This window comes from Pleurodeles waltl, chromosome 1_1 (genome assembly GCF_031143425.1).
Source record: "Pleurodeles waltl isolate 20211129_DDA chromosome 1_1, aPleWal1.hap1.20221129, whole genome shotgun sequence".
NCBI classification, from domain to species: Eukaryota; Metazoa; Chordata; class Amphibia; order Caudata; family Salamandridae; genus Pleurodeles; species Pleurodeles waltl.
In genome coordinates this window covers 18,434,714-18,462,607 of record NC_090436.1, presented here as the reverse complement: position 1 = coordinate 18,462,607, position 27,894 = coordinate 18,434,714, and the positions used below count along the sequence as shown (strand labels likewise).

The following is a 27,894-nucleotide window of genomic DNA, read 5'->3' as shown; positions in this document are numbered from 1 at the left end:
ATGTGGTGGTGGGGCTAGATATCAGGAAGATACTGGATGTGGAGGCAGGGCTAGATATCAGGAATATGCTGGATGTGGTGGTGAGGCTAGATATCAGGAATATACTGGATGTGGGGTCACGGCTACATATCAGGAAGATACTGGATGTGGAGGCAGGGCTAGATATCAGGAAGATGCTGGATGTGGTGGTGAGGCTAGATATCAGGAAGATACTGGATGTGGGGGCAGGGCTAGATATCAGGAAGATGCTGGATGTGGTGGTGAGGCTAGATATCAGGAAGGTACTGGATGTGGGGGCACAGCTACATATCAGTAGATACTGGATGTGGAGGCAGGGCTAGATATCAGGAAGATGCTGGATGTGGTGGTGAGGCTAGATATCAGGAAGATACTGGATGTGGGGGCAGGGCTAGATATCAGGAAGATGCTGGATGTGGTGGTGGGGCTAGATATCAGGAAGATACTGGATGAGGGGGCAGGGCTAGATATCAGGAAGATGCTGGATGTGGTGGTGGGGCTAGATATCAGGACGATACTGGATGTGGAGGCAGGGCTAGATATCAGGAAGATGCTGGATGTGGTGGTGAGGCTAGATATCAGGAAGATACTGGATGTGGGGGCAGGGCTAGATATCAGGAAGATGCTGGATGTGGTGGTGGGGCTAGATATCAGGAAGATACTGGATGAGGGGGCAGGGCTAGATATCAGGAAGATGCTGGATGTGGTGGTGGGGCTAGATATCAGGAAGATACTGGATGTGGAGGCAGGGCTAGATATCAGGAAGATGCTGGATGTGGTGGTGAGGCTAGATATCAGGAATGTACTGGATGTGGGGGCACGGCTACATATCAGGAAGATACTGGATGTGGAGGCAGGGCTAGATATCAGGAAGATGCTGGATGTGGTGGTTAGGCTAGATATCAGTAAGATACCGGATGTGGGGGTAGGGCTAGATATCAGGAAGATGCTCGATGTGGTGGTGGGTCTAGATATCAAGAAGATTCTTGGTGTGGTGGCTGGGCTAGATATCAGGAAGATGCTGGATGTGGTGCTGGGTCTAGATATCAGGAAGATACTGGATGTGGGGGCAGGGCTAGATATCAGGAAGATGCTGGATGTGGTGGTGGGGCTAGATATCAGGAAGATGCTGGATGTGGGGGCAGGGCTATATATCAGGAAGATGCTGGATGTGGGGGCAGGGCTAGATATCAGGAAGACACTGGATGTGGGGCAGGGCTAGATATCAGGAAGATACTGGAAGCGGGGGCAGGGCTAGATATCAGGAAGATGCTGGATGTGGTGGTGGGGCTAGATATCAGGAAGAAACTGGATGTGGTGGTGGGGCTAGATATCAGGAATAAACTGGATGTGGGGGCACGGCCACATATCAGGAAGATACTGGATGTGGAGGCAGGGCTAGATATCAGGAAGATGCTGGATGTTGAGGCAGGGCTAGATATCAGGAAGATACTGGATGTGGTGGTGGGGCTAGATATCAGGAAGATGCTGGATGTGGGGGCACAGCTACATATCAGGAAGATACTGGATGTGGAGGCAGGGCTAGATATCATGAAGATGCTGGATGTGGTGTTGGGGCTAGATATCAGGAAGATACTGGATGTGGAGGCAGGGCTAGATATCAGGCAGATGCTGGATGTGGTGGTGAGGCTAGATATCAGGAATATACTGGATGTGGGGGCACGGCTACATATCAGTAGATACTGGATGTGGAGGCAGGGCTAGATATCAGGAAGATGCTGGATGTGGTGGTGAGGCTAGATATCAGGAAGATACTGGATATGGGGGCAGGGCTAGATATCAGGAAGATGCTGGATGTGGTGGTGGGGCTAGATATCAGGAAGATACTGGATGAGGGGGCAGGGCTAGATATCAGGAAGATGCTGGATGTGGTGGTGGGGCTAGATATCAGGAAGATACTGGATGTGGAGGCAGGGCTAGATATCAGGAATATGCTGGATGTGGTGGTGAGGCTAGATATCAGGAATATACTGGATGTGGGGTCACGGCACAATATCAGGAAGATACTGGATGTGGAGGCAGGGCTAGATATCAGGAAGATGCTGGATGTGGTGGTGAGGCTAGATATCAGGAAGATACTGGATGTGGGGGCAGGGCTAGATATCAGGAAGATGCTGGATGTGGTGGTGATGCTAGATATCAGGAAAGTACTGGATGTGGGGGCACAGCTACATATCAGTAGATACTGGATGTGGAGGCAGGGCTAGATATCAGGAAGATGCTGGATGTGGTGGTGAGGCTAGATATCAGGAAGATACTGGATGTGGGGGCAGGGCTAGATATCAGGAAGATGCTGGATGTGGTGGTGGGGCTAGATATCAGGAAGATACTGGATGAGGGGGCAGGGCTAGATATCAGGAAGATGCTGGATGTGGTGGTGGGGCTAGATATCAGGACGATACTGGATGTGGAGGCAGGGCTAGATATCAGGAAGATGCTGGATGTGGTGGTGAGGCTAGATATCAGGAAGATACTGGATGTGGGGGCAGGGCTAGATATCAGGAAGATGCTGGATGTGGTGGTGGGGCTAGATATCAGGAAGATACTGGATGAGGGGGCAGGGCTAGATATCAGGAAGATGCTGGATGTGGTGGTGGGGCTAGATATCAGGAAGATACTGGATGTGGAGGCAGGGCTAGATATCAGGAAGATGCTGGATGTGGTGGTGAGGCTAGATATCAGGAATGTACTGGATGTGGGGGCACGGCTACATATCAGGAAGATACTGGATGTGGAGGCAGGGCTAGATATCAGGAAGATGCTGGATGTGGTGGTTAGGCTAGATATCAGTAAGATACCGGATGTGGGGGCAGGGCTAGATATCAGGAAGATGCTCGATGTGGTGGTGGGTCTAGATATCAAGAAGATTCTTGGTGTGGTGGCTGGGCTAGATATCAGGAAGATGCTGGATGTGGTGGTGGGTCTAGATATCAGGAAGATACTGGATGTGGGGGCAGGGCTAGATATCAGGAAGATGCTGGATGTGGTGGTGGGGCTAGATATCAGGAAGATGCTGGATGTGGTGGTGGGGCTGGATATCAGGAAGATGCTGGATGCGGGAGCAGGGCTAGATATCAGGAAGATGCTAGGATGTGGGAGCAGGGCGAGACACCAGGAAGATGCTAGGATATGGAGGCAGGGCTAGGTAGGGGGAAGATTCTAGAATGTGGGGGCAGGGCTAGATATCAGGAAGATGCTAGAATGTGGAGACAGGGCTAGTTACCCAGAAGATGCTAGGATGTGGGGGCGGGCTAGGTAGCAGAAAGATGCTATGATGTGGGGGCAGGGCTAGGTAGGGGAAAGATACTAGAATGTGGGGACAGGGCTAGATACCAGGAAGATGCTAGGATTTTGAGACCTGTCTTCAATTAAGACACCAAGGTTTCTAACCTTCTTTACCGGTATCAGGAGAGAGCCACCCTCCTCTGACCACCACGAAGAGGTCCAAAAGGAAGTGCTTTTGCCAAATAGTATGACTTCTGTCTTAGAAGAATTCAATTTAAGACAATTGTTATCCATCCAAGAGCTGACAGCACTCATGCATTTCCTAAAGGTGTTACTTATATCTGAACCATTTTTTGATAGCAATACCGTAATCTGTGTGCTATCGACAGCCAAAAGGACTCAATCAAAATTGCCAATGCATAACATATAAATTGAACAAAGTTAGGCTCAGCCAGGACCCTGTGGGACCCCACAAGGTAAAGAAAATGGTTCAGATGTATAATCTTCGAAGGAAACAAATTGGTTGCAACCTGTAAGAAAAGAACGCAACAGGGCCAGGGCTGCACCCTCAGTCCTACGGCTCTGTAAAGGGTCAATTGAAAGATGATGATTGACCGTGAGATATCTGAGATATCCTTGGGCATGAGGACAGGGCTAGATGTAAGGAAGGTCCTGGGATATGGCCTGTGCTAAATATCAGCAGGATCTTGGTGCACAGGAGCAGGGCTAGCGGACAGGAAGATGCTGGGATTTGGATGCCGGCTTGAGATCAGGAAGATGTCAGGATGGTGATGGGGTAGTGGGGTCTAGATATCATCCAGAAGTGGCTAGGAAATGGACGGCAGATGTAAGAAGAGGCCAGAATGCGGTGGTGATGAGACAAGAAGCCATGAAATAGTGGAAGGTATCAGCGAAAGACCAGGAAAGGAGGAGGATATCAGAAAGGGGTGAGAGGAGGAAGATGTCCGCTCCGCTGACCTCGCCCTCGCCACACTCCCCCGCATTGACGCACCACCTCCGGCGGCAGATCCTTCTCCCACCTCACCACCAAGACAAGAAACTCCCTCCCTACCAACCTACACTAGACCCAAGACCTACTAACATTCAGAAAGCACCTAAAAACATGGCTTTTCGAGCAGTACCGGCCACAACCCCCCCAGCGCCTTGAGACCCTACCGGGTGAGTAGTGCGCTTAAGAAATTACTTGATTGATTGATTGATAGATACTGTTCTGGAAACCAAAATAGTAAAGATCACTTGTTTCTAGAAAGCACTCAATACCACATCTGCCATTTATACTGTGGTAACAACGACACTTCTGATGCCACCCTTCTGATGCCACCCTGTCCAGCGGGTGAAGTCTGTCTGTGTGGTGTCTAGAATGTGCCCACAGTCGTGGTGGCATTGGAGTAGTCTGAGGTTATTTAAGTTAGTCTGGCAGCTGGGTGGTAGTCTGTCAAGTCCAATGTTTCTTGGAAGATCTGGGTGCTGCTGTCAGGCCACATCAGAGCACTTGATGGGGCGGGGAGGATGGTTAAAACTTTACAGAACTCCATCACAAAATATTACGTATATGACATCAGTCATGAGCCACGTTGGAAGTCAATAAAAATCGCCATAGTTTGTGGATGGATGTAAAATGTTAGTCCATGAGGTGACTGAACAAAAGATCCTTTTCATCCAAGACTTGTAGGGGCAGATTTTCAAGAAAGTGGTGCATCGACGTGTCTTGATTCACCGCTGCACTACCTAATGACACCATGGTTGCGCCGTATTTACAATACAGCTCACCATGGCGAGCGCCTTAGAGTAAAACAAAAAATTACACTATGGCTTCGCCAGGTGGTCTAGGGGCTCGTAAATATGTCCCGTAGTGCGGTCAAGGCTGGCCTGACGTGTAGAGACGCTTCAAGGAAGCTGTGATTGTCCTGATTCCGGGCTGAAGGAAACAGCAATCAAAGCGCAACCAAAAGCAGAAGCACAGTGAGGAGGTTAGGAACGGTGCCAAGCAGTGTACCAAGATGCCTAGCTGCTTAGAATTTTTAGAAATAGTGGAGAAGCATCAGTTTTCCCAGATGGGAAGGTTGGTTGTTGCAGAGGGTCAGACAGGCATACAGAAGGTCCGGTTTACAAAAATGCTCCAGTACCAACCACCCCGCACCCCCCACTGTATAGAGTGTGAAATAATAGGGGTTCGAGTTTGGACCAAGATACTGATTTAGAGTTTGGTGGTACCTCATCCCGTACCCTGTCCGCGGCACTCTGGGTCCACCTGCCTCATTTAGAGATGGGAGGTCCTTAAGGGGCATATTTATACTCCATTTGCACCGAATTTGCGTCATTTGTTTTACGCAAATTCGGTGCAAAACTAACTCCATATTTATATTTTGACGCTAGACCCGTCTAACGTCAAAGTATTGGAGTTTGCACCATTTTTCAGATGCCTGAACCTTCCTTGCGTCAATGAGATGCAAGGTAGGTGTTCCCATCTAAAAAATGGTGCTAAACCCATAGCTGCATATTTATCCCCTGTGCTAAAATGACACACGGGTGGGAGGAGGGGCCAAATGATGGTGCAAAGCTTGCTTTGTACCAATATTTAACGCCTGAGTCAGACCAGGCATTGGGGGACCTCTGGACCCATTTCCATGGCTAAACACCATGGAATGGGTCCACAGGTGCCCTCCTCAAGCCCCAGGAACACCCTCATCCACACCAGAGGATGGGTTCCTATCCCAGGTAAGTAGGGTAAGTATAGGTAAGTATTTTTTTTTTTTAATTAAAGTGCCATCGGGGCTCAACTTAGGGCCCCCTGCATGGCACAGGGTGCAATGGCCATGCCCAGGGAACCCTTGTCCCCTGTGCTGGCCATTGGGGTGGTGGGCATGACTCCTGTCATGTCATATGGATGTTTTTTTGTCAGAAAATGACGCTAGGCTGGTTAGAGGCATTTTTTTGCCTCTAACCAGCCTAACGTCATTTTTTGATGCAAAACCCCCTTCTCCCATACCGCCACCCCCACCCGGCTAACGTCATTTTATTTTACGCTAGCCCACCCTTTGAGCTATTCCATAAATTTGGTTCCCCGCTGGCGTACTGGAATGGCACAAGCCGGCGCTATACTTTTTAATGCAAAACTGAGCAAACACAGTTTATCGGCAAAAAGTATAAATATGGGCCTAAGTGTTCTGTAAGTGGAGTACACTTTGGCCCTCTCAATGAATAAAATGTTCTAATAGCCTAAGGAGTAGGGGCAGCTTGAGGAAGGACATTCCAGCCTTACACCATTTAGCATGAACGCTGTACTGTGTTTTTGTTTCTGTCTGTTACTGCCAGATAAAAACTGGTCTTGATGGACAGAAACACTCTTTTGTTTTCAGAAACAAACTCTTGCTTTGGGAGTTTGTTTCTGAAAAATAAAGTTTGAAAAAGTTTTCTAAACGGTCATATAAAATAACAGTAGTCATCCACAAAACGTTTTTTTTTTTCATTAAAAGGAATTGCTGCTATGGTGGTTCCTTTTAATGTACTTTCTATGGGCCAGGGGTCATCTCTAACCAGACAGGCTGAGTATCATATGTCAAACATTACTTCAGGTCCCACAGAGATGGACATGGGGTTTGTTATATGGTGTGTATCTCACTGGTTGGAAATACCACCTCATCTATGTCTGTGGAAAAGCCTGAGAGAGGTAAAGAAGGGAATTCAAAAGTTTTAACAGCCAAGCCCCTGCGGTCCTTATCAATTCCAGCATTTATTTCACAGCTGGTACCTCTCAGGCAGTCCTTACACTAGGGTTGGAGAGCCGGGTCACCTTGGTGGTACCCCGGCTGGTCTAGTTGCCCTGGTACACTGGAAGTGATGTTAGGGCAATCACGCTTCTAGTGCCCAAGCTGCTCACATGCAGAACAAGGCCGCCCAACTCCTGTGATTCCCACTCTGTCCCTTCTGTTTCCCCTTCCAGCACATCCACTGCCCTGGCCTCCCCAACCCTCCTCTTTGAGGTGTTCCCCGTCCTACTACCTTGATCACCGTCTTCATGTTGTGCAATTTTAAGCAACACAAAAGGATGATGGACGGAGTGCTGAACAATGCAAACACTCACCCTCAGTCACAGATCTGGGTTTAATCCATCAATTCTTTTGCTCACCACGCCACCCCAGTTTGGACTGAGAAATATGCAAATCAGTCTTGACCCTGTTCCCCATGGGAACAGTCCAGCCCGAACTGCCAGGCCAGGTCCTCCCTGGACCGGAAACAAGCATCCTGGGACCGGTTTCAGGGTTTTACCCTTCATCAGTCAGGCTAGCTTGAATCCAGTGGCACAGTGAGCACCGTCCAGGGAAGACCTGGCTTGGCAGTTTGGGCTGGACTGCTACCATTGGGAGCAGGGTCAAAGCTGATTTGCATATAGCTGGGGCCGAATACTAATACTGGGGAACTGTTTCTTTATGCTCATTATGTCAGAGGTGGTCCATGGTACATGGACAAGAACCCTACTTCCCGTATGCGGGATAGTTACACCAGGGAACATGGGCTGGTAGGGATGGACCGTCATCTGCATGGTTCGAGAAGGAGACGGGGGACAGCGTCTCGACAGCCGGCCAACAGTTTGGCGTAGAGTAATAGTGGGACTTCCCTCCTCCATCCCTACACCTTCGTGCAGGACATGCATGTGTTCTATACCGATTCAACCTCTGACCTAGTCACTCTGCTGGAGGCCCTTTGCATCGCAGCACGAGCTATCACATTACCTCCTTGTGCTCCATCCGTTGGCGGTACTGCAGGTCCGGCTCCATTTCCAGGTGCAAGGTGGGCTGCACCCCCAGCCCTATCAGCCACCATGGGTAACATGTCCAGTAATTCCTCCTTCCTTGTTTCCGCAATCTCTTTCTTCTATTCCTGTTCAATGATGTGGGGGAATAGGTAGAGAGAAGTAGGCACACAAGTCCTTACCCTGTCCTTGAGCTGGCTTATTTAGTACTACAACTTTTCCATACTTGGGATTTCAAGCTTTTGCTTGTGCGCCTCATGTAATGGAGGAAAAGCAGCCGCAAATGTATTTTATTCTTGGGGTCTTTCAACCTCTTCTGTAGATACCACGTTCCGCCAAGGACTTCTTTCCATCTTCGTCGGTGAGTCCCACCTGCTCCTTTAAAAACCTGCAGGTTTGATTGCCATACTGTTGGTGCAAAGCATGTGAAGGAGCGCCTTTTGGTGGGGCATGCTACATTGAGATGATTCAGCACCATGTAGTCTCTCTCAAATGCAGAAGAAAGGAGTAGAAGGGTCTGCAAGCCTTGACCCCTCAGCTCATGCCTTGAAAGGGCAGAGGGAGGGATGGAAACAGAGAAGAATGTAGACTTCTAATAAGTTCTCATTTTTTTCAACTAATATCACGGAGTGGGAGGCAGGTATCACACACTCGTACCCAAATATTCCCTTGCGGTTGATGATCCTTCAGTCTACAGCCGGAGAGGCACCTAAAGGAGTTGGGCGGCTAGATTAGAGGGTCTCTTTTTCACTCTTTCATCCTTCAAAGGTTTGTGCTTTGGCCCTCCTGTCCATCTTACCATCACCACATTTTTCTACTGCCCTTTTGCTCTAAGCCATGGGATTACACTCTCATTCCAAACTCTAGCCTGCCCAACTCCTTTTTTTTTCACAGCCGTCATTTCCTACCCTGACGGCCAATCTTGACCCATATTTTTCACCATCCATTAGTCACAAACAATGTAGGCCATGCAAGCAAGCTAAGAACAGACAGAAGTCATTCTTGAACCTTTACCTAAATCTGGTTCAATCTGCACGTCTGCAAGTCACCAGGTCTGGTGCCGGGACATTCTGCAACCCAGTTCCCTCGGATCAACTTTTCCTGTTTTCTCTGGCACCTAGGGTCCTCATATGGAGTCCAGTCCTGCACCCTGTTTCTCTCTGTGGCGGCAGCTTCCACCACCACAATACACCATCTGTTAAAAATAAAACACGACATGTAGAGAAGCCCAAGTCCGAAACGTTTAATGCAAGGTCTGTTGGAGCAGTGCGCTAAAACATGTACATTTGTGTCTAGTATATTTCTCCTAAAGCAAGTCAATATAGTGAGATCATGTGTCAGCAATTGTTTTCAGCAGAAACTTGCTCAGGGCGGCCTTGAAAGGAACATAGAGTTCATATCCAAAAATACTAGCGCAGCTCTTCTCATGAAACCCCAGTTCCTTCTCCGGGTTAGACAGCGAGGTTGCGGTTACTACAATGTGCAGTGTACAACATCTGGCATTATGGTTCCAGAACCTACTATGGGCCTGCAGAGCTATCAGCAAATGAGGAAGCAATCAATGGGCCAGATGTACTAACATTAGGATTGCAGATTTCCAGTGTTTAATTTGTAAAAAATGAAGTGCCAGGGCCCCGTCGGGAGACCACTGCAGCTCGCACCACCTATTGCCCCTCTCTCCCAATCGCAATTAGAAAATCGGTATTCCTAATGTAGGAAACTCCTTTGAGTTTCACTAGCGATTCCCAGTGGGTCACAAATAGACCTACCTCCTGCATATTAATGAGGTAGGTCACAATTTGCGGCCCCATTACGAATGGTAGCCATCACTGGGATGGTGGCCTGCTGTGCAAAACAGCAATGCATGTCGTACCGATTCGGTATTTGAAAGGGGCGAGCTAAACGCCCCCCTTCCTAATTTCAAATCATCAAAGCAAAATGCAAATTAGTAAAAAGTTACAGACTCTCATTTTACCTTTTGTACATTGGACAAATTCTTTGTAGATCTGGCCCAATATTTCTAGTGGGCATACACTGAAAACATTCATAAAAGGATCTTCTCTGCAAGGACCACGTGGTGGAACCTTGCGAGGCAGAAGCACTTGCAATGGCTGGGCACTCACGAAACGCCACCACAACCTGGAGTTTTGCACCAGTGACAGTATGGCGCCCAGAGAGGCGGCCAGAAAAAATCAATGCTCCTTGAGATGGGTGGTACCTCACAGATCGCATGCCCCGGCCGGCCCTGGCATCACCCTCCTTTGAATCAGCTCTGTGAACTGGGGTGGGCTCCTGGTCTAGGTTGTGGGTTTGCTTTGGGGACTGAGGAAGAATCCAAAGAGACAATTCACCTGACCTCTGAGTGGCACCAGTGGACTGTGGGCTTCTCCTGAATTTTGTGTGTGCTGACCTTCCTCTTCCTCCGCAAGGTTGTGCACAAGATGTGAAGCGGGAGACGCAACAGCACTAACCAAGCTGCACATCATCAGGTGCCTTCCGCCCCATCTTTTAGCCACCAGAGTGGGCAAACCAGCTACTGCTCAAAGTTTCAAAGGCATAGAGCAAGGGAGAGGCAATGAGGAAGAACTGTGGCTTTGTGGACTACTACAAACTACATCGAACCACAAATCCAGAGTCTGTTATACTTGTGTCCACCATTTACCCGCAGGTGGCAATGGGTCCTATCTGTACTGCATACCTCATCTTAGCATTGAGAAGAACATACATCAGTACTGGCTACTTCCCAAGCACAGAAACTTCTACTGTGATAACTTAGTCCTGCGTTACTCTCAGATCTGTTGCTTTCAATATTGCTTTTTGTGTGTACAAGTGAGAGCCTTTTATTGATAGACTCCGAGCCCAATAACCCCTGTCTGCCCTCGGGTTCCTCAAAAAGTTCCCACACATTTGCATAACATGTCTCAAAACTTGCAAGGTCACATTTAAAAGTTTGCTGATATCATAGTTTGACACAACACTGAAGAAAAGTTTTCACTCAAATTCATAATTTATTTTGACAAATAGATTTTGTTATTCAAGTTCTTTTGACTAAATAGAATCTTTTCTAATTAATCAATTAATTTAAATCATGTATTGATTTAGGACATTAGATTCATTTTTATGATACATCTATCACTTTTTGTTATGAAGTGATTTTTGTTTACAGTTTTCTTAAAATAAAATTTGTGGCCAAACTATTTCAAATATCACTGTAGATGAAACTTTTGAGTGAAACTGATGTACTTTGGTTTTGGAGTATATTACTTGAGGGACAGCTCTGCTTGCCTAGAAATATTTCTTGTAATATTTCTTGGAGTTTATGAGTTGAAGGAAAGCCCTGCCTGTCTAGAAATATTGCTTGTAAAGTTGGGCTGGCCTCAAAGACACTCAAGTAAGCAACACTTGACTTATTACTGACGATAGTCTCACTAGAGCATGGCAAGTCCTAAACTTACTTTCCCAACTTGTAAGATCATAAATCTTTTTAAATGTATCTGAAACCTTCACTGTGGCCCAAAATATTTAAACCTCCTAAACTGGGGGGGTGGGAAGAGATTTACAAATGTCAGTGCATGCCATGTTTTTAGGACACTCAGGGCCTTATTTACAAGTCCCTGTGCGTCGCCGTCACTTTTAATGACGATCAGCGCGGCTCACAGTGCAGAGCCATATCTGCCTGATTTTGCATTGCCTTGTGGATATGAAGTGAGGCAACACAGCACAAGTTGCGTCACCCTCCGATAGGGAGGCGATGGTATCCACAGTATTCACAAAAGTAAAGTTAGACCAAAAGTCTAACCTAGACCTAAAGACTAGCATAGACCAAAAGTCTAACTTTACTACTTTTTAGCATTCACATAGGTAAAGTTAGACCAAAAGTCCAACTTTAGTAGTAACTAGTAGTAAAGTCTAACTTTACCTTTGTGACTACTGAAAAGTAGTAAAGTTAGACTTTTGGTCTAAGTTAGACTTTTGGACTAACTTTACCTTTGTGAAAACTGAAAAGCAGTTAAGTTAGACTTTTGGTCTGAGTTAGACTTTTGGTCTAACTTTACCTTTGTGAATACTGAAAAGTAATAAAGTTAGACTTTTGGTGTAAGTTAGACTTTTGGTCTAACTTTACCTTTGTGAAAACTGAAAAGCAGTTAAGTTAGACTTTTGGTCTGAGTTAGATTTTTGGTCTAAATTTACCTTTGTGAATACTGAAAAGTATTAAAGTTAGACTTTTGGTGTAAGTTAGACTTTTGGTCTAGCTTACTATTGTGAATCGGGCCCAAAGTGTAGTCAACATAAGAGGATAGGCACTGCCCGGATTCCAAGCGCTAACATCTGAACTAACAAAAGAGGCATCACTGCAACGACCCCTTCCAGCCCAAATGGCATGAGTTGTTGAGTCTCTCTAGGCTCTGCCTTTTTGCCACTTTTCTTCAATGTGTACTTAGTGCCATTTTCAAACTTCATCAGCTGGTTTAATATCCCCCTTTTCACCTATGCAGATGATAAGCAGAACAACATTCAAATTAAATCTTCAGCTAAGGGAGGGTCCAGAGAATTTTACAAACGATATTAGCAGATGTTACTCTGCTCTACCCATAGTGGGGTTTGCAGATACATACTACTTACATGTAATATTCGATTGTTGAGATTTTAAGACTGAGTTATAAAGATTTATGGATATGCATGCACTTGACTTCAAATTTTATTTTGTTGCAAATTCCTGGCAGTCTGGGACGACTGTGGGCACCGAGGCTGGCCCAGATTTGTCCTCAGTGGGCAATCCGTGTGAAGAAATTAGAGTAAATTCTGTCAGTTTGGTGAGTCTCAAACTACTGCGTTGAAGCAATCACATAATATTTAAATCAGATCTGACTACGGCTGCGTATGGCTCTCGAAATCTTGCAAAAAATTGAACAGCATATTTTCCCCTTTCTTAGAAATACTGCTGGCATTTCCCCCTGACACTTTCTGCATGTGTTTTTATATCATTATCTCTAAGATCCAGAGGTTGTGAGTTTCTCATGCTGTTTTCGGCCTCCCACCTTCCTAGAGGTGACATCACTGGGGTGGGTGGGCAGTGATGCTGCTCAGGGGGTGTATATATAGTCGAGCTGCTCTCCCAGTCCCCAAGAAGGCTCCTTATCGCTGCAAAGCAGATTGAAGATTCGTTGAGGTAAGAAAACCAGAGATTATTCTCCGGAAAGAGGAACCAGCCACTCGCTGCGCCCTCTGCTAGATAGACCAGGGCAGTCTCGATGAGTGAGGCTGTGGATGGGAACAAACTTGCAGATCTCCTGTTTTGTGCCTGTTCTTGCAACCTATTTGCTGCATTTGTGCTCAGATGTGATCTTACCTCAAATAATTTGTATCTAAGGTAGGTCAAGAAAGGACAAATCCATGCAAGACGTTCTGGAGAAACTGAAGAAAAAAGGCCCAAATTTATGGGCAATTGGCGTAGGGCGGTGATGCGGGTGACCTTGCTGGGCTGTCCCACGCCAATGTGAAAGGAGAGAAATGTACCGTATCTACAAAATCCGCTGCATTCATGTCCTTTCCAACTAGCGCCAGGCACAGTTTGGTGCGTAGCGCCGACTCAGGACCCCGTGCACCACGCTGCGTGATGGTTTTGTGCAGGAATAGGCACCTTATTTCTCTTTCTATGTTTGTGACAAAAACGCACCGCAACGCCCATGGAACGCCCCCACCCCTCGTAGAATAAGGCAACAGAACGGCGTGCGCTGCTTTGCCTTACTCCATATCTATGAAGTGACTTTGCGTGGCCACACAGATATCGGTGAGAGGCTTACCCATTCCTATAGTGGAATTAGAATCCAAAGTTTACTGCCAAATAAATATAAATCCACTTTCGGAGCTGGTTATTCGTAGTCCGGAATTTTGTTTTCAATGTAGCTTTAAAGTCAATTGTAATTAAATCCCTTGAACTTATGTAGATCAGTTTCTGAACTGCTGATCTGATCAGGTCATGTTTCACAAGACCATGAAATGAAAATGAAATGTAGATTTATATAGCGCGGCTAATCACCTCTGAGGGTCTCAAGGCGCTGTGTGACCGTAGTTCATAAAGCAAGGTAATATCGCAATGAATCACAGGATTTCACCCGATGAAGAAAGAGTTGCTTCAAAATGCACAAAATGGATATACTTTTGGATAGATATTGCTTTCATAAATATTAATTCTGAACCCTATTGAGGAATGTGAATAAAAGTACATTTTGAATCAATTCTGAACAAGTGAGTGTCAAGATTGCAAAGGGGTTTAGTTAATATGTATTGATGCTTATATTTGTTTGAAATTCCACTTCGAGTTTTAATTACATCAGAGACTTTTTCAGCTCTCAAATCACAAGAAGTTTGTAATTTACGTTTTCATGAGAATGCCAGGTGGAAAGGTGAGAATTGCCCATGAGAAGAGCACACAGTGATGTGAATTATCGTTTTGAACCTTCTTTTTGGCCTCAGTGGTTGTGTCTGACTGTCCTCAAGCAGAGTTTGAGGAGCACCACCTTCTAAAAGAAATCTGTTTGGATTCATTGCATGACATGTCTCTTTTGTTGGCATCCTACAAGTCTAACATGGGCCCCCCCTGGACCTACAGTAGACATAGCTATGTTAAGTCATATATTGAGCCGCCATTGACGTGAAGGAGTCTTGGCGCTAAGCAGCAGCACCATGTTTTGAAAGGTCCCTTTTTTAATGGACAGAGTTAGGCCCAGGTTTAGGGGAATTTGGCTTGGGGCAGTGCGGCAGGACATGATGTTGTGCTGCCCTGCACCAGAAGTGAAATTTGTAGGCAATAGGGTGCATTTCTGTCCCGTCCCCGTGTGCTGGCAACCATTTCGGTAACCTAGTGCCAGCACCGGCCCCCTTGCACCCTGGTACAAGTGTGCCTGCGGGCACCTTCCTGCACCTCCCTGCACAAAAACAATCCTGAGAGATGTTTTCCTCTTTCAATGTGTGCTGCAGAATGCAGCGCACATGGAAAGAGTAAAAAAACGAAGAGAAATTAAAATATTTCTCCTTGTTGTGCCTCCCCTGGGGAGGCTTAAGGTATTACGGGGTCTTGTAAATCTGGGGATGCTTCACACCCACGGAACGCCTCCCTGGCGGAAAGCAGGGCAACGCGGCGACTTGCACTGCTTCTCTTACTCCATATCTATGAGGACATGAAAAGCAACGCAAAGTGGCCTGGCGTGGCCTCCTAGAGATGGTTGAGAAGGTTGTGCCACAACAGCGTCAGAAAAAGTGACCCTCCGGCGGCGCAAGGGGCTCATAAATATGCCACAAAGTTGAAGGGATTTGAGGAACGGACAGGTGGTGCCCGAGGGGGGGGGGACCGTAGCGGGAAACGTTTTCTGTTCATGTACATTTTGATGAGACCGAGGGCACAGTGTATGTAGCTGAATGCGTCTAGTCCTCTGGGGGAATGAAGGAGTCAGCACTGATTTAGACTGAATTTCTGTAGGCGGGGTGTCCAGGTTCATGGCACATAGGGGGCCAGGATAGCTGTTTCCTCAGACCAGAAAGCTGCCTATCTTAGATTGGAGAGGCCACACCCCTCCTTCCACAGGCCCCCTAGATCTTACAGGTCTGCTATTTAGGTTACAGGTAAAAGCGGAAGCAGGCGAGATATCTAAGCTTCTTTATGTGAACTGACACTGCACTCCTTTTAAATACACATCCCAGCTGGTACAGATATAAATATGTCTTACAGACACACACCCCAGCTGGAAGAGCCTACTAACAGGTGTCACAGACACACACCCCAGCTGGAAGAGCCTACTAACTGGTGTCACAGACACACACCTCAGCTGGCAGAACCTACTAACTGATGTCTCAGACACTCACCCGAGCTGGAAGAGCCTACTAACAGGTGTCACAGACACACACCCCAGCTGGAAGAGCCTACTAACTGGTGGCAGACCCCAGCTGGCAGAGCCTACTAACTGGTGTCACAGACACACACCCCAGCTGGAAGAGCCTACTAACTGGTGGCAGACCCCAGCTGGCAGAGCCTACTAACTGGTGTCACAGACACACACCCCAGCTGGCAGAGCCTACTAACTGGTGTCACAGACACACAACCCAGCTGGCAGAACCTACTAACTGGTGTCACAGACACACACCTCAGCTGGCAGAACCTACTAACTGATGTCTCAGACACTCACCCGAGCTGGCAGAGCCTACTAACTGGTGTCACAGACACACAACCCAGCTGGCAGAACCTACTAACTGGTGTCACAGACACACACCCCAGCTGGCAGAACCTACTATCTGGGGTCACAGACAGAAACCCCAGCTGGTAAAAGCTACTAACTGGTGTCACGGACACACACCCCAGCTGGCAGAACCTACTAACTGGTGTCACGGACACACACCCCAGCTGGCAGAACCTACTAACTGATGTTACAGACACACACCCGAGCTGGCAGAGCCTACTAACTGATGTCACAGACACACACCCCAGCTGGCAGAGCCTACTAACTGGTATCACAGACACACAACCCAGCTGGCAGAACCTACTAACTGATGTCTCAGACACACCCCAGCTGGCAGAGCCTACTAACTGATGTCACAGACACACACCCCAGCTGGCAGAACCTACTAACTGGTGTCACAGACACACACCCCAGCTGGCAGAGCCTACTAACTGGGGTCACAGACACACACCCCAGCTGGCACAACCTACTAACAGGTGTCACAGACACACACCCCAGCTGGCAGAACCTACTATCTGGGGTCACAGACACAGACCCCAGCTGGTAGAACCTACTAACTGGCTTTACAGACACACACCCCAGCTGGCAGAGCCTACTAACAGGTGTCACAGACACACACCCCAGCTGGTAGAACCTACTAACTGGTGTCACAGACACACACCCCAGCTGGCAGAACCTACTAACTGATGTCACAGACACACACCCCAGCTGGCAGAACCTACTAACTGGGGTCACAGACACACCCCCCAGCTGGCACAACCTACTAACTGGTGTGACAGACACACACCCCAGCTGGCAGAACCTACTATCTGGGGTCACAGACAGAAACCCCAGCTGGCACAACCTACTAACTGGTGTCATGGACACACACCCCAGCTGGCAGAACCTACAAACTGGTGTAACAGACACACACTCCAGCTGGCAGAGCCTACTAACTGGTGTCACAGACACACACCCCAGCTGGAAGAGCCTACTAACAGGTGTCACAGACACACACCCCAGCTGGAAGAGCCTACTAACTGGTGGCAGACCCCAGCTGGCAGAGCCTACTAACTGGTGTCACAGACACACACCTCAGCTGGCAGAACCTACTAACTGATGTCTCAGACACTCACCCGAGCTGGCAGAGCCTACTAACTGGTGTCACAGACACACAACCCAGCTGGCAGAACCTACTAACTGGTGTCACGGACACACACCCCAGCTGGCAGAACCTACTAACTGATGTTACAGACACACACCCGAGCTGGCAGAGCCTACTAACTGATGTCACAGACACACACCCCAGCTGGCAGAGCCTACTAACTGGTATCACAGACACACAACCCAGCTGGCAGAACCTACTAACTGATGTCTCAGACACACCCCAGCTGGCAGAGCCTACTAACTGATGTCACAGACACACACCCCAGCTGGCAGAACCTACTAACTGGTGTCACAGACACACACCCCAGCTGGCAGAGCCTACTAACTGGGGTCACAGACACACACCCCAGCTGGCACAACCTACTAACAGGTGTCACAGACACACACCCCAGCTGGCAGAACCTACTATCTGGGGTCACAGACACAGACCCCAGCTGGTAGAACCTACTAACTGGCTTTACAGACACACACCCCAGCTGGCAGAGCCTACTAACAGGTGTCACAGACACACACCCCAGCTGGTAGAACCTACTAACTGGTGTCACAGACACACCCCCCAGCTGGCAGAACCTACTAACTGATGTCACAGACACACACCCCAGCTGGCAGAACTTACTAACTGGGGTCACAGACACACCCCCCAGCTGGCACAACCTACTAACTGGTGTCACAGACACACACCCCAGCTGGCAGAACCTACTATCTGGGGTCACAGACAGAAACCCCAGCTGGCACAACCTACTAACTGGTGTCACGGACACACACCCCAGCTGGCAGAACCTACAAACTGGTGTCACAGACACACACTCCAGCTGGCAGAGCCTACTAACTGGTGTCACAGACACACAACCCAGCTGGCAGAGCCTACTAACCGGTGTCACAGACACACACCCCAGCTGGTAAAACCTACTAACTGGTGTCACAGACACACACTCCAGCTGGCAGAGCCTACTAACTGGTGTCACAGACACACACCCCAGCTGGCAGAACCTACTAACTGGTGTCACAGACACACACCCCAACTGGTAGAACCTACTAACTGGGGTCACAGACACACACCCCAGCTGGAAGAACCTACTAACTGGTGTCACAGACACACACACCAGGTGGCAGAACCTACTAACTGATGTCACAGACACACACCCCAGCTGGAAGAACCTACTAACTGGTGTCACAGATACACACCCCAACTGATAGAACCTACTAACTGGGGTCACAGACACACACCCCAGCTGGCAGAGCCTACTAACAGGTGTCACAGACACACACCCCAGGTGGCAGAACCTACTAACTGATGTCACAGACACACACCCCCGCTGGAAGAACCTACTAACTGGGGTCACATACACACACCCCAGCTGGCAGAACCTACTAACTGATGTCACAGACACACCCCAGCTGGTAGAACCATACTAATTGATGTTACAGCAACATACCCCAGCCTATTGCAGAGGCTGGCGGTATGTCGACAGGTCTTAGAAACACATAGCCCAGCCAGTAACTATGTACTGAACCAGTAGTGCCATATCAAGAGATCAGACACATAGCTGCACTGGTAAATTCATGCTAGTAGGTCCTACAGACGCATTCTTCAGTTAGTAAACATACCAACAGGTCTTGCGTTTAACTATGCTAACTTCCCAATAAATCTTACTGACACATACCTGGGCCAGTAGAGTCATACCAACTGGTGCAGGAGACGCTTACCATGGCCAGTGTCGGCATACCTACAGACCTCAACGTACATACCCCTGTCGGTAGAGATATACTAAGATGTCTGTAAAGTCATACCAACTGTTTTAGAGACACATTCCCAGAGAGCTCCTACTTGTTCACATAATCCAGGCTTACCTTAATTAGAATTGTCTCTCCTGAGATCACTGGCATGTGCTAAGCCAGCAGTGATGTCTCTCCATATGTTACATACTTGAAGTTCACTAAACAACAAAAGGGGATGGCATGCTTGCAAAAGTCTCTGCCACTTGCATTGAGGAGGAACCACCCAATCAGGAGCATGCCAGAAAAACAGCCAAGGCTTTTGGGGATCTGAGGAAGTCAGTTGTTGTTTCACCACCTAAATTTCTGGAGTTTTCAACTGTAGGCAGCAAAGACATTGGACATTAACGCGACGCCTCCATGGGATTGATATCAGAGTATTTATTTTAAAGCAGGGTATTTTTTTGAAGCATAATTACATGAGCCTTTTCAAATTGTTCAGGAACACTTTCAAGATGCATTTAAAGATTATCAGAGTCATAATGACTGTGCTGTTAAAATCCTTGAACATGGCAATGGGATGGGTGATGGAAGAGATACTGTGAATAACAGAGAGTCAAGGTGGTAATCCTGATTACCACCCTGAAGTCCAACCTTCTCAGTGTTGGACCACTGCAAGACATGAGGCATACTTTCATAACTGTAATCTTATCCTCAACAAGAGAACCAAGTTAATCACTGAGGTCTTGTGAAGGATCCATTGCATGTTACAGGGAGAGGGCTTAGGGAGAGGGGTCAGTCCCCCCTCCACGAAGTCAGGGAGATAGGTAACTAGCTCTTTAATTATAACTTTCTCTGCTGTCCCCAAGAGGTCAGGGAGAGGGGTCTATAAGCTATTTAATGGTAACTGTTGGACATGGTGCTCTCTGCAGGGTCACCCCTAACCATTTGTCCTTCACCCCTCCTGTTTTCTGAGCCCATTTTTGTTTGCCTTTAGGACTCTGCACACTTTACCACTGCTAAACAGTACTAAAGTGCTGGTGCTGTCTCCTTTAAACATGGTAAAATTGGCTTACACCCACTTCGCATATTTAGTTTACTTAGTAGTCCCTATTAAAGTGGTACTACATGTACCAGGGCCTATGAATTAAATGCTTCTAGTGGGCCTATAGCGCTTATTGTACCACCCACCAGAGTAGCCTTTTTAAACATGTCTCGGCTTGCCATTGCAGCCCGATGGCAGTTTTGGATGAACAATTCAACTTGGCAAAATAACCCCCTTGACATGCCTTAAACTCACTTTCATTACTTATATCACCCCTAAAGTAGGCCCCTGACAGCCCATGCAATGTAATTAAAACGTTGGACATGTACTTTTAAGTTTTACATGTCTTTGTAATTAAAAACTCTCTAATTCATTTTCACTGCTGTGAGGCCTAGCTCTTCTATAGGATAACATTGGGTTACCTTATTACAATTATTAAGTGACAACTTTAATTGGGAGCAGGTAGGAAATTCATGTTTGGTGTCTGAGGAATTCTACTTTAAATCTCTTTTTAATGCTAAAGTTGGATTTTAAGTTGCAACTCTGCAAATGCTTCTTTTAGAAAGTTGGCACTTTTTTGTCTGAACCATTTGGTGCCTGAAGACAGTTCCTGGGTCATATGACTAGGTGTTGTTGGCAGTTGGGCTTTATGTATTCCTCCCAGACAGCCACACAATAGTGGCACTAGGTGTGCCGGGATGAACCATTTCAGGGTTGATGGAGGAGCAGAGCTGTCACCTACTGCATTTGCACTTCAAAGCAACTGGCTCAACTCACACACAAAGGACTTCACTCTAGCTTATTGTGCACCCAGACAGACTTGGACCAGGGAAGGGAGGCAGGAAATTCAAAATACCTCTGTAGGAGGAAACTCCAGAAGCTTCTCCCAATTCAAAGTGGGCACCAGGTGTAGAAAGGGGATCATCAGATCCACTTTTCAGTTCACACCTCGACCTGTGGATACTGGGAGAAGGACACCCTGCTGCCTGAGGCCTGCCATGTTTGATGAGAAGAAAGACTGAAGATTGAAGTGACTCGAAGTGTCAGCTGACTGAGCTCCTGTTAAAGCTAAAGAGACATAACAAGCTCCAGAGGCCTCCCTGCATCTGCCCAGCTTGGCGTGCTGCCTGGACCAGCAACTAGACCTGTCTGAGTCCCTCTGGTCTCTGCTAGAGTGAGTCCCTGATTCCCAAGAGGTGCCCCTCAGGTCCACGAACCTTGGCATTAGCTAAACTCCTCCTTGAAGAAAAGGAGAAATCCTGAAGTTTTGTGCTGTTGGCGATCATGAACAGGTCTGGTTAATCCAAGATCTTTCCGTCCACGCTTTCTGCCAACGCGCAGCTCTGGTGGACCCAACACTTTGCACTACAGCAACCGCCAACATTAACCGGCAACACAAGCTCTAAACTTCGCACTGCATAATCGACAGCCCTCACTAACCGCCAACACGAATCTCCAGCAACAACCATCTGCGACAGTCAACAGGATCTTCACGGTACAGCAACAACCATCTGTGAAGCCCAGCCTGCTCTTCATGCTACATCGACAACCATCCACGACGCTCTCCCTTCACCTCACAGCTTCCTCCACCACGAATGGAACTCTTCGAGCTAAACTTTACAAGGTAATTTTTCAGCAGGATAATCTGGTCACTATATTCAGCCCATGCTCCATCTCGGTCAGCCTGAACTTGTTACTTTCACCCGGTATTGCATGATCAGATAACTGTGAGTGGCACTTTGTGCCTTTGGACACTATACTTCAACATTTAAACGTACATTTCTCCGGTTCTACTAATTGGATTTTTGTCATTTTTATGTTATAATTTATTAAATTTTTCTAAATTTATGTGGGACTTTTCTTGTTTTGTGTTTTCACTTTATCACTGTTTGCTTGCTGTGTAATAGTTTACACACTGCCTCTGAGTTCAGCCTGACTGCCGTCGTGCCAAGCTACCAGAGCGTTAAGCACAGGTTAATTCAGTGACATTTTGTGGTTCACCCTGACAAGGAGTGTGGCTGTTCCTCCAGTAGGGTTTCCCTCAACCAGCAACACAATTTCTTGCAGTAACTTTCTCTGCCTCCCCTCATGGAGAGGGGTCAATTAGCTCTTCAGTGGTAAATGTCTCTGCCCCCTACGAGGGCCAGAGAGAGGGGGGTCAGTTAGCTCTTAAAATTTTAGGTTTGCCTGCCCCTTGCCCCCCTTCAGAGTGGTCGGGGAGAGGGGCTAATATGCTGTTTAATGGTAACTTTCTTTGCCTTTCCCACCCAGAGGGGTCAGAGAGGGTGGTCAGTTTGCCCTTTAAGTGTAACTTTCTCTGACCCCCCCATCCCTAAAGAAGATTAGCAAACACCATATACCAGATCCAAGCCCGACTGGCAGTCGGTGATTCTCTGTCATTGGTTGAAAGGTAAGGAAGGTTCTCCCGTTGTAAACCAACCTACTCTCTCTTGAGTTTGAGGAAGCTTATGAAAACTACCTTTTATCAACTATGATGGCAAGCTTCCATATATTAATATAGGTGATTTAGTTTGCAGTCTGCACCACATATGTACCTGAAATAAAAATGAAATAAACATGTTTCCCTCTGATGAACTGGGATTATGTATCTTGGTACCTCAGAATAAAGCCTACCTGTGAAAAACTGTAGAGGCAGAGACACAGCTGAACAAATATTTATAATTTATCTTTTTTCCAGATGATGCAGCGTTTCCTTTCTGTGTTCCTCCTCCTGCAGAGCATTCTTGGGACAAGGAGCCTGGACTCTTGGCCAAAGAATTGTAAGCTTCAGTCTGCCCTCTGCCTATCACTGTCTCATGAACCTGTATTGTGTGATGTGACTTTCAGCTCCCTTCATCATACACTAAGCCATGCCCATTGCCTGTTAAACTCTCCTCTTTAAGTATCTCACAGAAACAGTTCAGCTCTAATGATGCCACCCCTGGATTATTTGAGGCCAGTGCCTTCTGGTGGTCTACAAGAGGTGGAAACTTTAAAAATATTCCAGATGCCTCCCCTCAAGACCCTTCATACTTAACCATCTAAGTTATATTCCCACATCCACTCACACCTAGTTACCATCTTCTATTCACAACCCGGATGGTGCTTAGCCCTACCTGTGTCAATACCCCTCCTCTTCGGCCCAAACCCATCACAGCATGATTACAAAATATGTTGAACTAACATCTTTCCAGCTGCCAGCGAGTGGAAGATCTCACCATGTTCTCCCTCATTCCACCCTTTCAGTACATTACTGATCAACTGAAAGGTTGTATGCATGGGTGTGGACACACCATATAGCTGACCCTCAGAGCTCCCAACACACTCCTGGCTCTTGCCAAGAGAGCGACATAACACAGGTTCAAGAGCTGAGCATACATAGCCACTCAAGGTTAGGCAACCTCTCAGCTCTTCCCGGGGAGATACCACCGGAGCAGGGTCTTCCTCTCTTCTGTCCTAAACCATTCACATTTTGGTGCCTAATAGTCACCAATCTCAGCTCATCGGTACAGCCGCCATGACACATACACCCAAACGCCACCTCCCTGTCTTGTACGCACATGAAAGGTAACTTCCCTTCAACTTTTCTAGACCAGTCAGTGAAACTGAGCTACCACCCATCACTCCATCTCTTGTGACCTAAAAATCCATTTGCATGGCTTGGTATTTACATAGCGCAAAGCCAGCTGGGTTGCAACTGAGCTCTGTACATTATTTGGTGTGTAGGGATATGATACATGACCATGTATATAAACTGAGGACTTACATCTTTGAATGACATAATAGAAGTGCATCACACAATTGCATTGCATTTCACACATATGCAGAATGTTGGGCACATGAAGATTAAGGTGGTTGCAAATATTAGGCCCAAACTACACACTCACTTTTTAAAATCTCTGTTATTTTGCAAATAATCTGTATGCCAACAGGTCTCATTACAAAATTAGCATTCACATTGGATTACAGAACAACCTGCAGAATCACAATGAGTTTTAAAAAAAATCAAAAATCTTTTCATCACAGGCATCTTCCATAAGTAGAAGATTTCTGATCTCTGGGAGCTTTACAGAAATCCTCTGCAGTGCACACAGAAATCTTGTGAAGGAAATTACATTTACAGCACCTACTCTCACACCCACCCACTGCTGCACAACTCATGGTCACACACCTGCTGGACCATTATTCAGGGCCCTTTTGTTTATTTAGAAGGGTTCAGCCCAAGGAGAGGTTAGCTGTGATTCATATCTTGAATGTAAGGTGTTCTATGGAGCTGGTGAGTGTGTCCATGTAGATGGTGCAGCTGATGGTATCTTTGAATATGACAGTGACGGTCTTGCCTAAGATGTCGTAGCCTGCAGGAATGGTTGTAGTGATGTCCGGTGCTGAGGTTGGGTTGGCCATGTTTCCGTGAGAAACAGCAGGTCCCAAGAGTGGCTCTGCAGTAGGTCCCATATCTCTGTCGGTGTGTTTGGTGAGTGAGCACATGTTGAGGAGCATGCATTCGAGTCAGTGGCCGTTTGTGTGGGAGAGGTGGGGGTAGGGTGTGTGAGAGTGCATGAGAACCTGCGGGAGGTGGATGTGAATGCTCCTTCCATGTTGTGTAGAGCGGTGTCACAGAAGTGTGGATAGCGGAGGCTAAGAGTAAGATCATTGAGAAGCACAGCAGGGTATCAGTGGGTAGGGGGATCAGGGTTCCTACCGCTGCTCATGGACCAGGCACGGTCAGGCGCGGACGGGCTTTCCTTCTGCGCGTGAGCTATGCACATCTGCTGTATTTACATGCTGCCCCTCCATTAAGTAGGTCCTGAGAAGAGGGAGGAGCACAGGGTACCGTGAGAAAAAGCAATTTGGCCTAACACAAAAACATAACCACTGTAGGAGAAGCAAGTCATTCATTCATTAGAGATAGAGATAGGATTTGGTTTTAGACCTGGGCTAATGACCCCAATGGTTTTATTTCGAGAAGGTGTTTTTAGAAAATCCTCTAATTCATGTATCGCTTCCTGGAGAAGCACTACGTATGGACAAGACTCTACCTGTGGCATATCCTCCAATATGGGTAGAGTATTCTGCCCATAGATTTTGCTGTAGATTTAGAATTTACTAAAGAATCCAGAAAACTATTGCTCAATACCAGCTCTAAATTAGGTCCAACTGTGTTTCTTCCCCAGCTCTTCCGGATAGTGCCATTCACCAAGGAGTGATTGGAGATGGAGATCAAATATGTTTTGAAACTTGCCAGCACTTTCTGATAGCCTCTCAGTCCATCCCTGCAAGCCATTCATCCAATTAAGATGATGATGTATTTGTAGTCAAATGTGTGAGGAATCAGGTCTCCTGCAATGATTTTCAGAGCCACAGGCTCCCTTTTCCCCTTGTGACAAGGCCTATTTGAGGACATTTGTTGCAGATTGTACCCTCTTCTTCCATTCGTGATGATGACTTAGCTCTGATTCTTGGCTAACTCCATCTTCTCTTGTAGTTGCCACTGCCCCTCAAAACTCTGCCGTCAGCCTAGAATGTGGAAGTGGCCTTCAAGACGTTAAATGGACGGACACAAACGACAAAGTTAAAGCAAGCGGTACCACCTCTCTGCGGTTTACAAGCGTGGACCAGCCGGATGCAGGACTCTACAACTGCTGGTCAGGTGGTGAGGTGGTCACCTCCACCTATCTGTTCATTGATGTCTCAAGTGAGTGTCTGCTTCACCCTCGTCACCCTTTGAGTTCTCATGAGAGGTGTCCCGGTATGAGCTTGAGTCCAAAAAAGCGCCAATGGCATCTCCTTCATGCAAACCCACCAAGGTTCCTCTGGTCGAGACCTAGAGTCTGGGAGTCTCCTGAGTGTTAGAAACATCCATCTGTCTGTCAGTCTATCTATCTACCTACCTACCTGCCTGCCTTTTCCTCTTTCTCTCCATTGATCTGTCTAATGTCTATCAGTGTCACCATCCATTCTCACCCTTTTACTTTCAGGAACATGGAAAAACACTGCCCAAAACTTTAAACTGTGATCTATTCATTCACCCACCCATCTACCTACTAATAAATGCATCTATCTCAGTTTACCACCACCCTGCCCCCAAAATAGGGCAAGGACTCCTCATGTTTTCATCAGATTCATTCATCCATCCATCCACTTCCAATGTTATGTGGGTAACATTTTTCTTTCTTGCGCAGGCCTGCATCCAACCTCTCCCATCTCCTGCATCGCGGACTCCTATCTCCACAGCAGACTCCGGTGCAACTGGACACAGACTTTACAGGAAACGCCACACCTGATCAGAGCCCGAGCTGGACGAGGGTGAGTGATTTCTGCTTCCTCCCTTGTTAAAATTGTTTAAGGCAATTTGCAGAGTGTGGGTGAATCTGGAGCAATGTCCAGGTTTCAGCAGCCACCCCAGCATGGGTGTTTGCTGATAGCACCAGCAGGAGACTATATCTGACTGATCTTGGCCGGGTACTTACCGGTATATTCATTACTCCAAGTCCTGGTCTTCCCTATCACAGTCATTAACTCGGTGAGCAAAGGCTCTGATTACCAAAATAATCGCAACGGCAAAAAACACCCATTTCACACCCCTCCAATATGGCCACACTTCCCTTCCTGTCACATAATGACATAGAAAGAAAGTGTCCTAACCTCACATACTGTACAGTCCAGGTACCATAAATACCTGATGCCAATAACCACACAGGGTGAGGAGGGATGGGAAACCTGGACTGTGACGGGGAAGGCTAGCACTCAGAGTAATGAAGAGTACCATTAGTACCCAGTAGTAGCCAGCCGTTACCTCCTTGTCCTTCTTTCCTATCATAGTCAGTACTCCATGAGCTGATCCCCAAGCCTGACATCACCAACAAAATACATAAGATGCTTCAAATTCAATAAAGAAACATTAGTATCTACAGGAATTATTCTCTAATGAACTTAACACACAAGAACCAAAAACAGAAGAAACATTGTTCCCCATTACAAGCCTATAATCATTCATAATGTTTGAGGGGATGACCAGGTTGCTGCAACACAAATCTTTAGCATTGATGCTTCTTTCACAATTAGATCTGGTGAAGGTTTTCCTTGTGTCTCACATGCCTTAATAATGTTTGAATCACTTACTCAAGGTAGCATCTCATGGTTTCAAACCCTGACCCTTAGCTCTTGACCTGCAATATCAAAAGTAACAAACAAAGACATCCAGTGTGTACAAAGGCTGTAAGAAAGAATAAGTTCAGAGAGAGCCAGATATTTCAGACAATGAAATATTGATGAAACTTCGAGAACACTTTGCGGACCTGGTCGAAGGAAAAAGCCTTAGAGAGGGCTCCGAACTCAAGAAGGGCTCCTAATTCCTCATGTCTTCTGGCTGACGGAATAGCAAACAACAAAAGCACTTTCAAGGTAAGAAATTTAAAATCAACCTGTTTAACTGGCTTGAAAGTAGATTCCTGCAATGCCTGTGAAACCTATTGCAGATCCCAAGAAGATCCATCACAATGCATAAAAGAAGGAGAAAAACCAACTCCTCAATCTCAAAACTATAGGAATCATAGGGCCTGATTTAGAGTTTAGTGGTAGAGTTACTCTGTCACAACTGGACTGATATCCTGTCTGCTGAAATCTAAATCCCATTATATCCAATGGGATTTAGATTTCAGCGGATGGGATATCCGTCACCGTTGTGATGAAGTCGCCCTCCGCCAACCTTTGAT

The 27,894-nt window shown here is 46.9% G+C and overlaps 1 protein-coding gene across 1 annotated transcript in view; it reads left to right on the top strand.

Annotated features, from left to right (window-relative positions):
* Window positions 1-1,287: 1,287 nt before the first annotated feature.
* LOC138288173 (interleukin-12 subunit beta-like) overlaps window positions 1,288-27,894 on the top strand; it is a 44,602-nt gene continuing 17,995 nt past the window's right edge. The window contains exons 1-5 of the mRNA XM_069229535.1: window positions 1,288-1,662; window positions 21,609-21,803; window positions 22,878-22,959; window positions 25,665-25,874; window positions 26,362-26,485. Of these exons, the coding sequence (XP_069085636.1) occupies window positions 1,288-1,662; window positions 21,609-21,803; window positions 22,878-22,959; window positions 25,665-25,874; window positions 26,362-26,485 (986 nt within the window). The remainder of the gene's footprint in view (window positions 1,663-21,608; window positions 21,804-22,877; window positions 22,960-25,664; window positions 25,875-26,361; window positions 26,486-27,894) is intronic.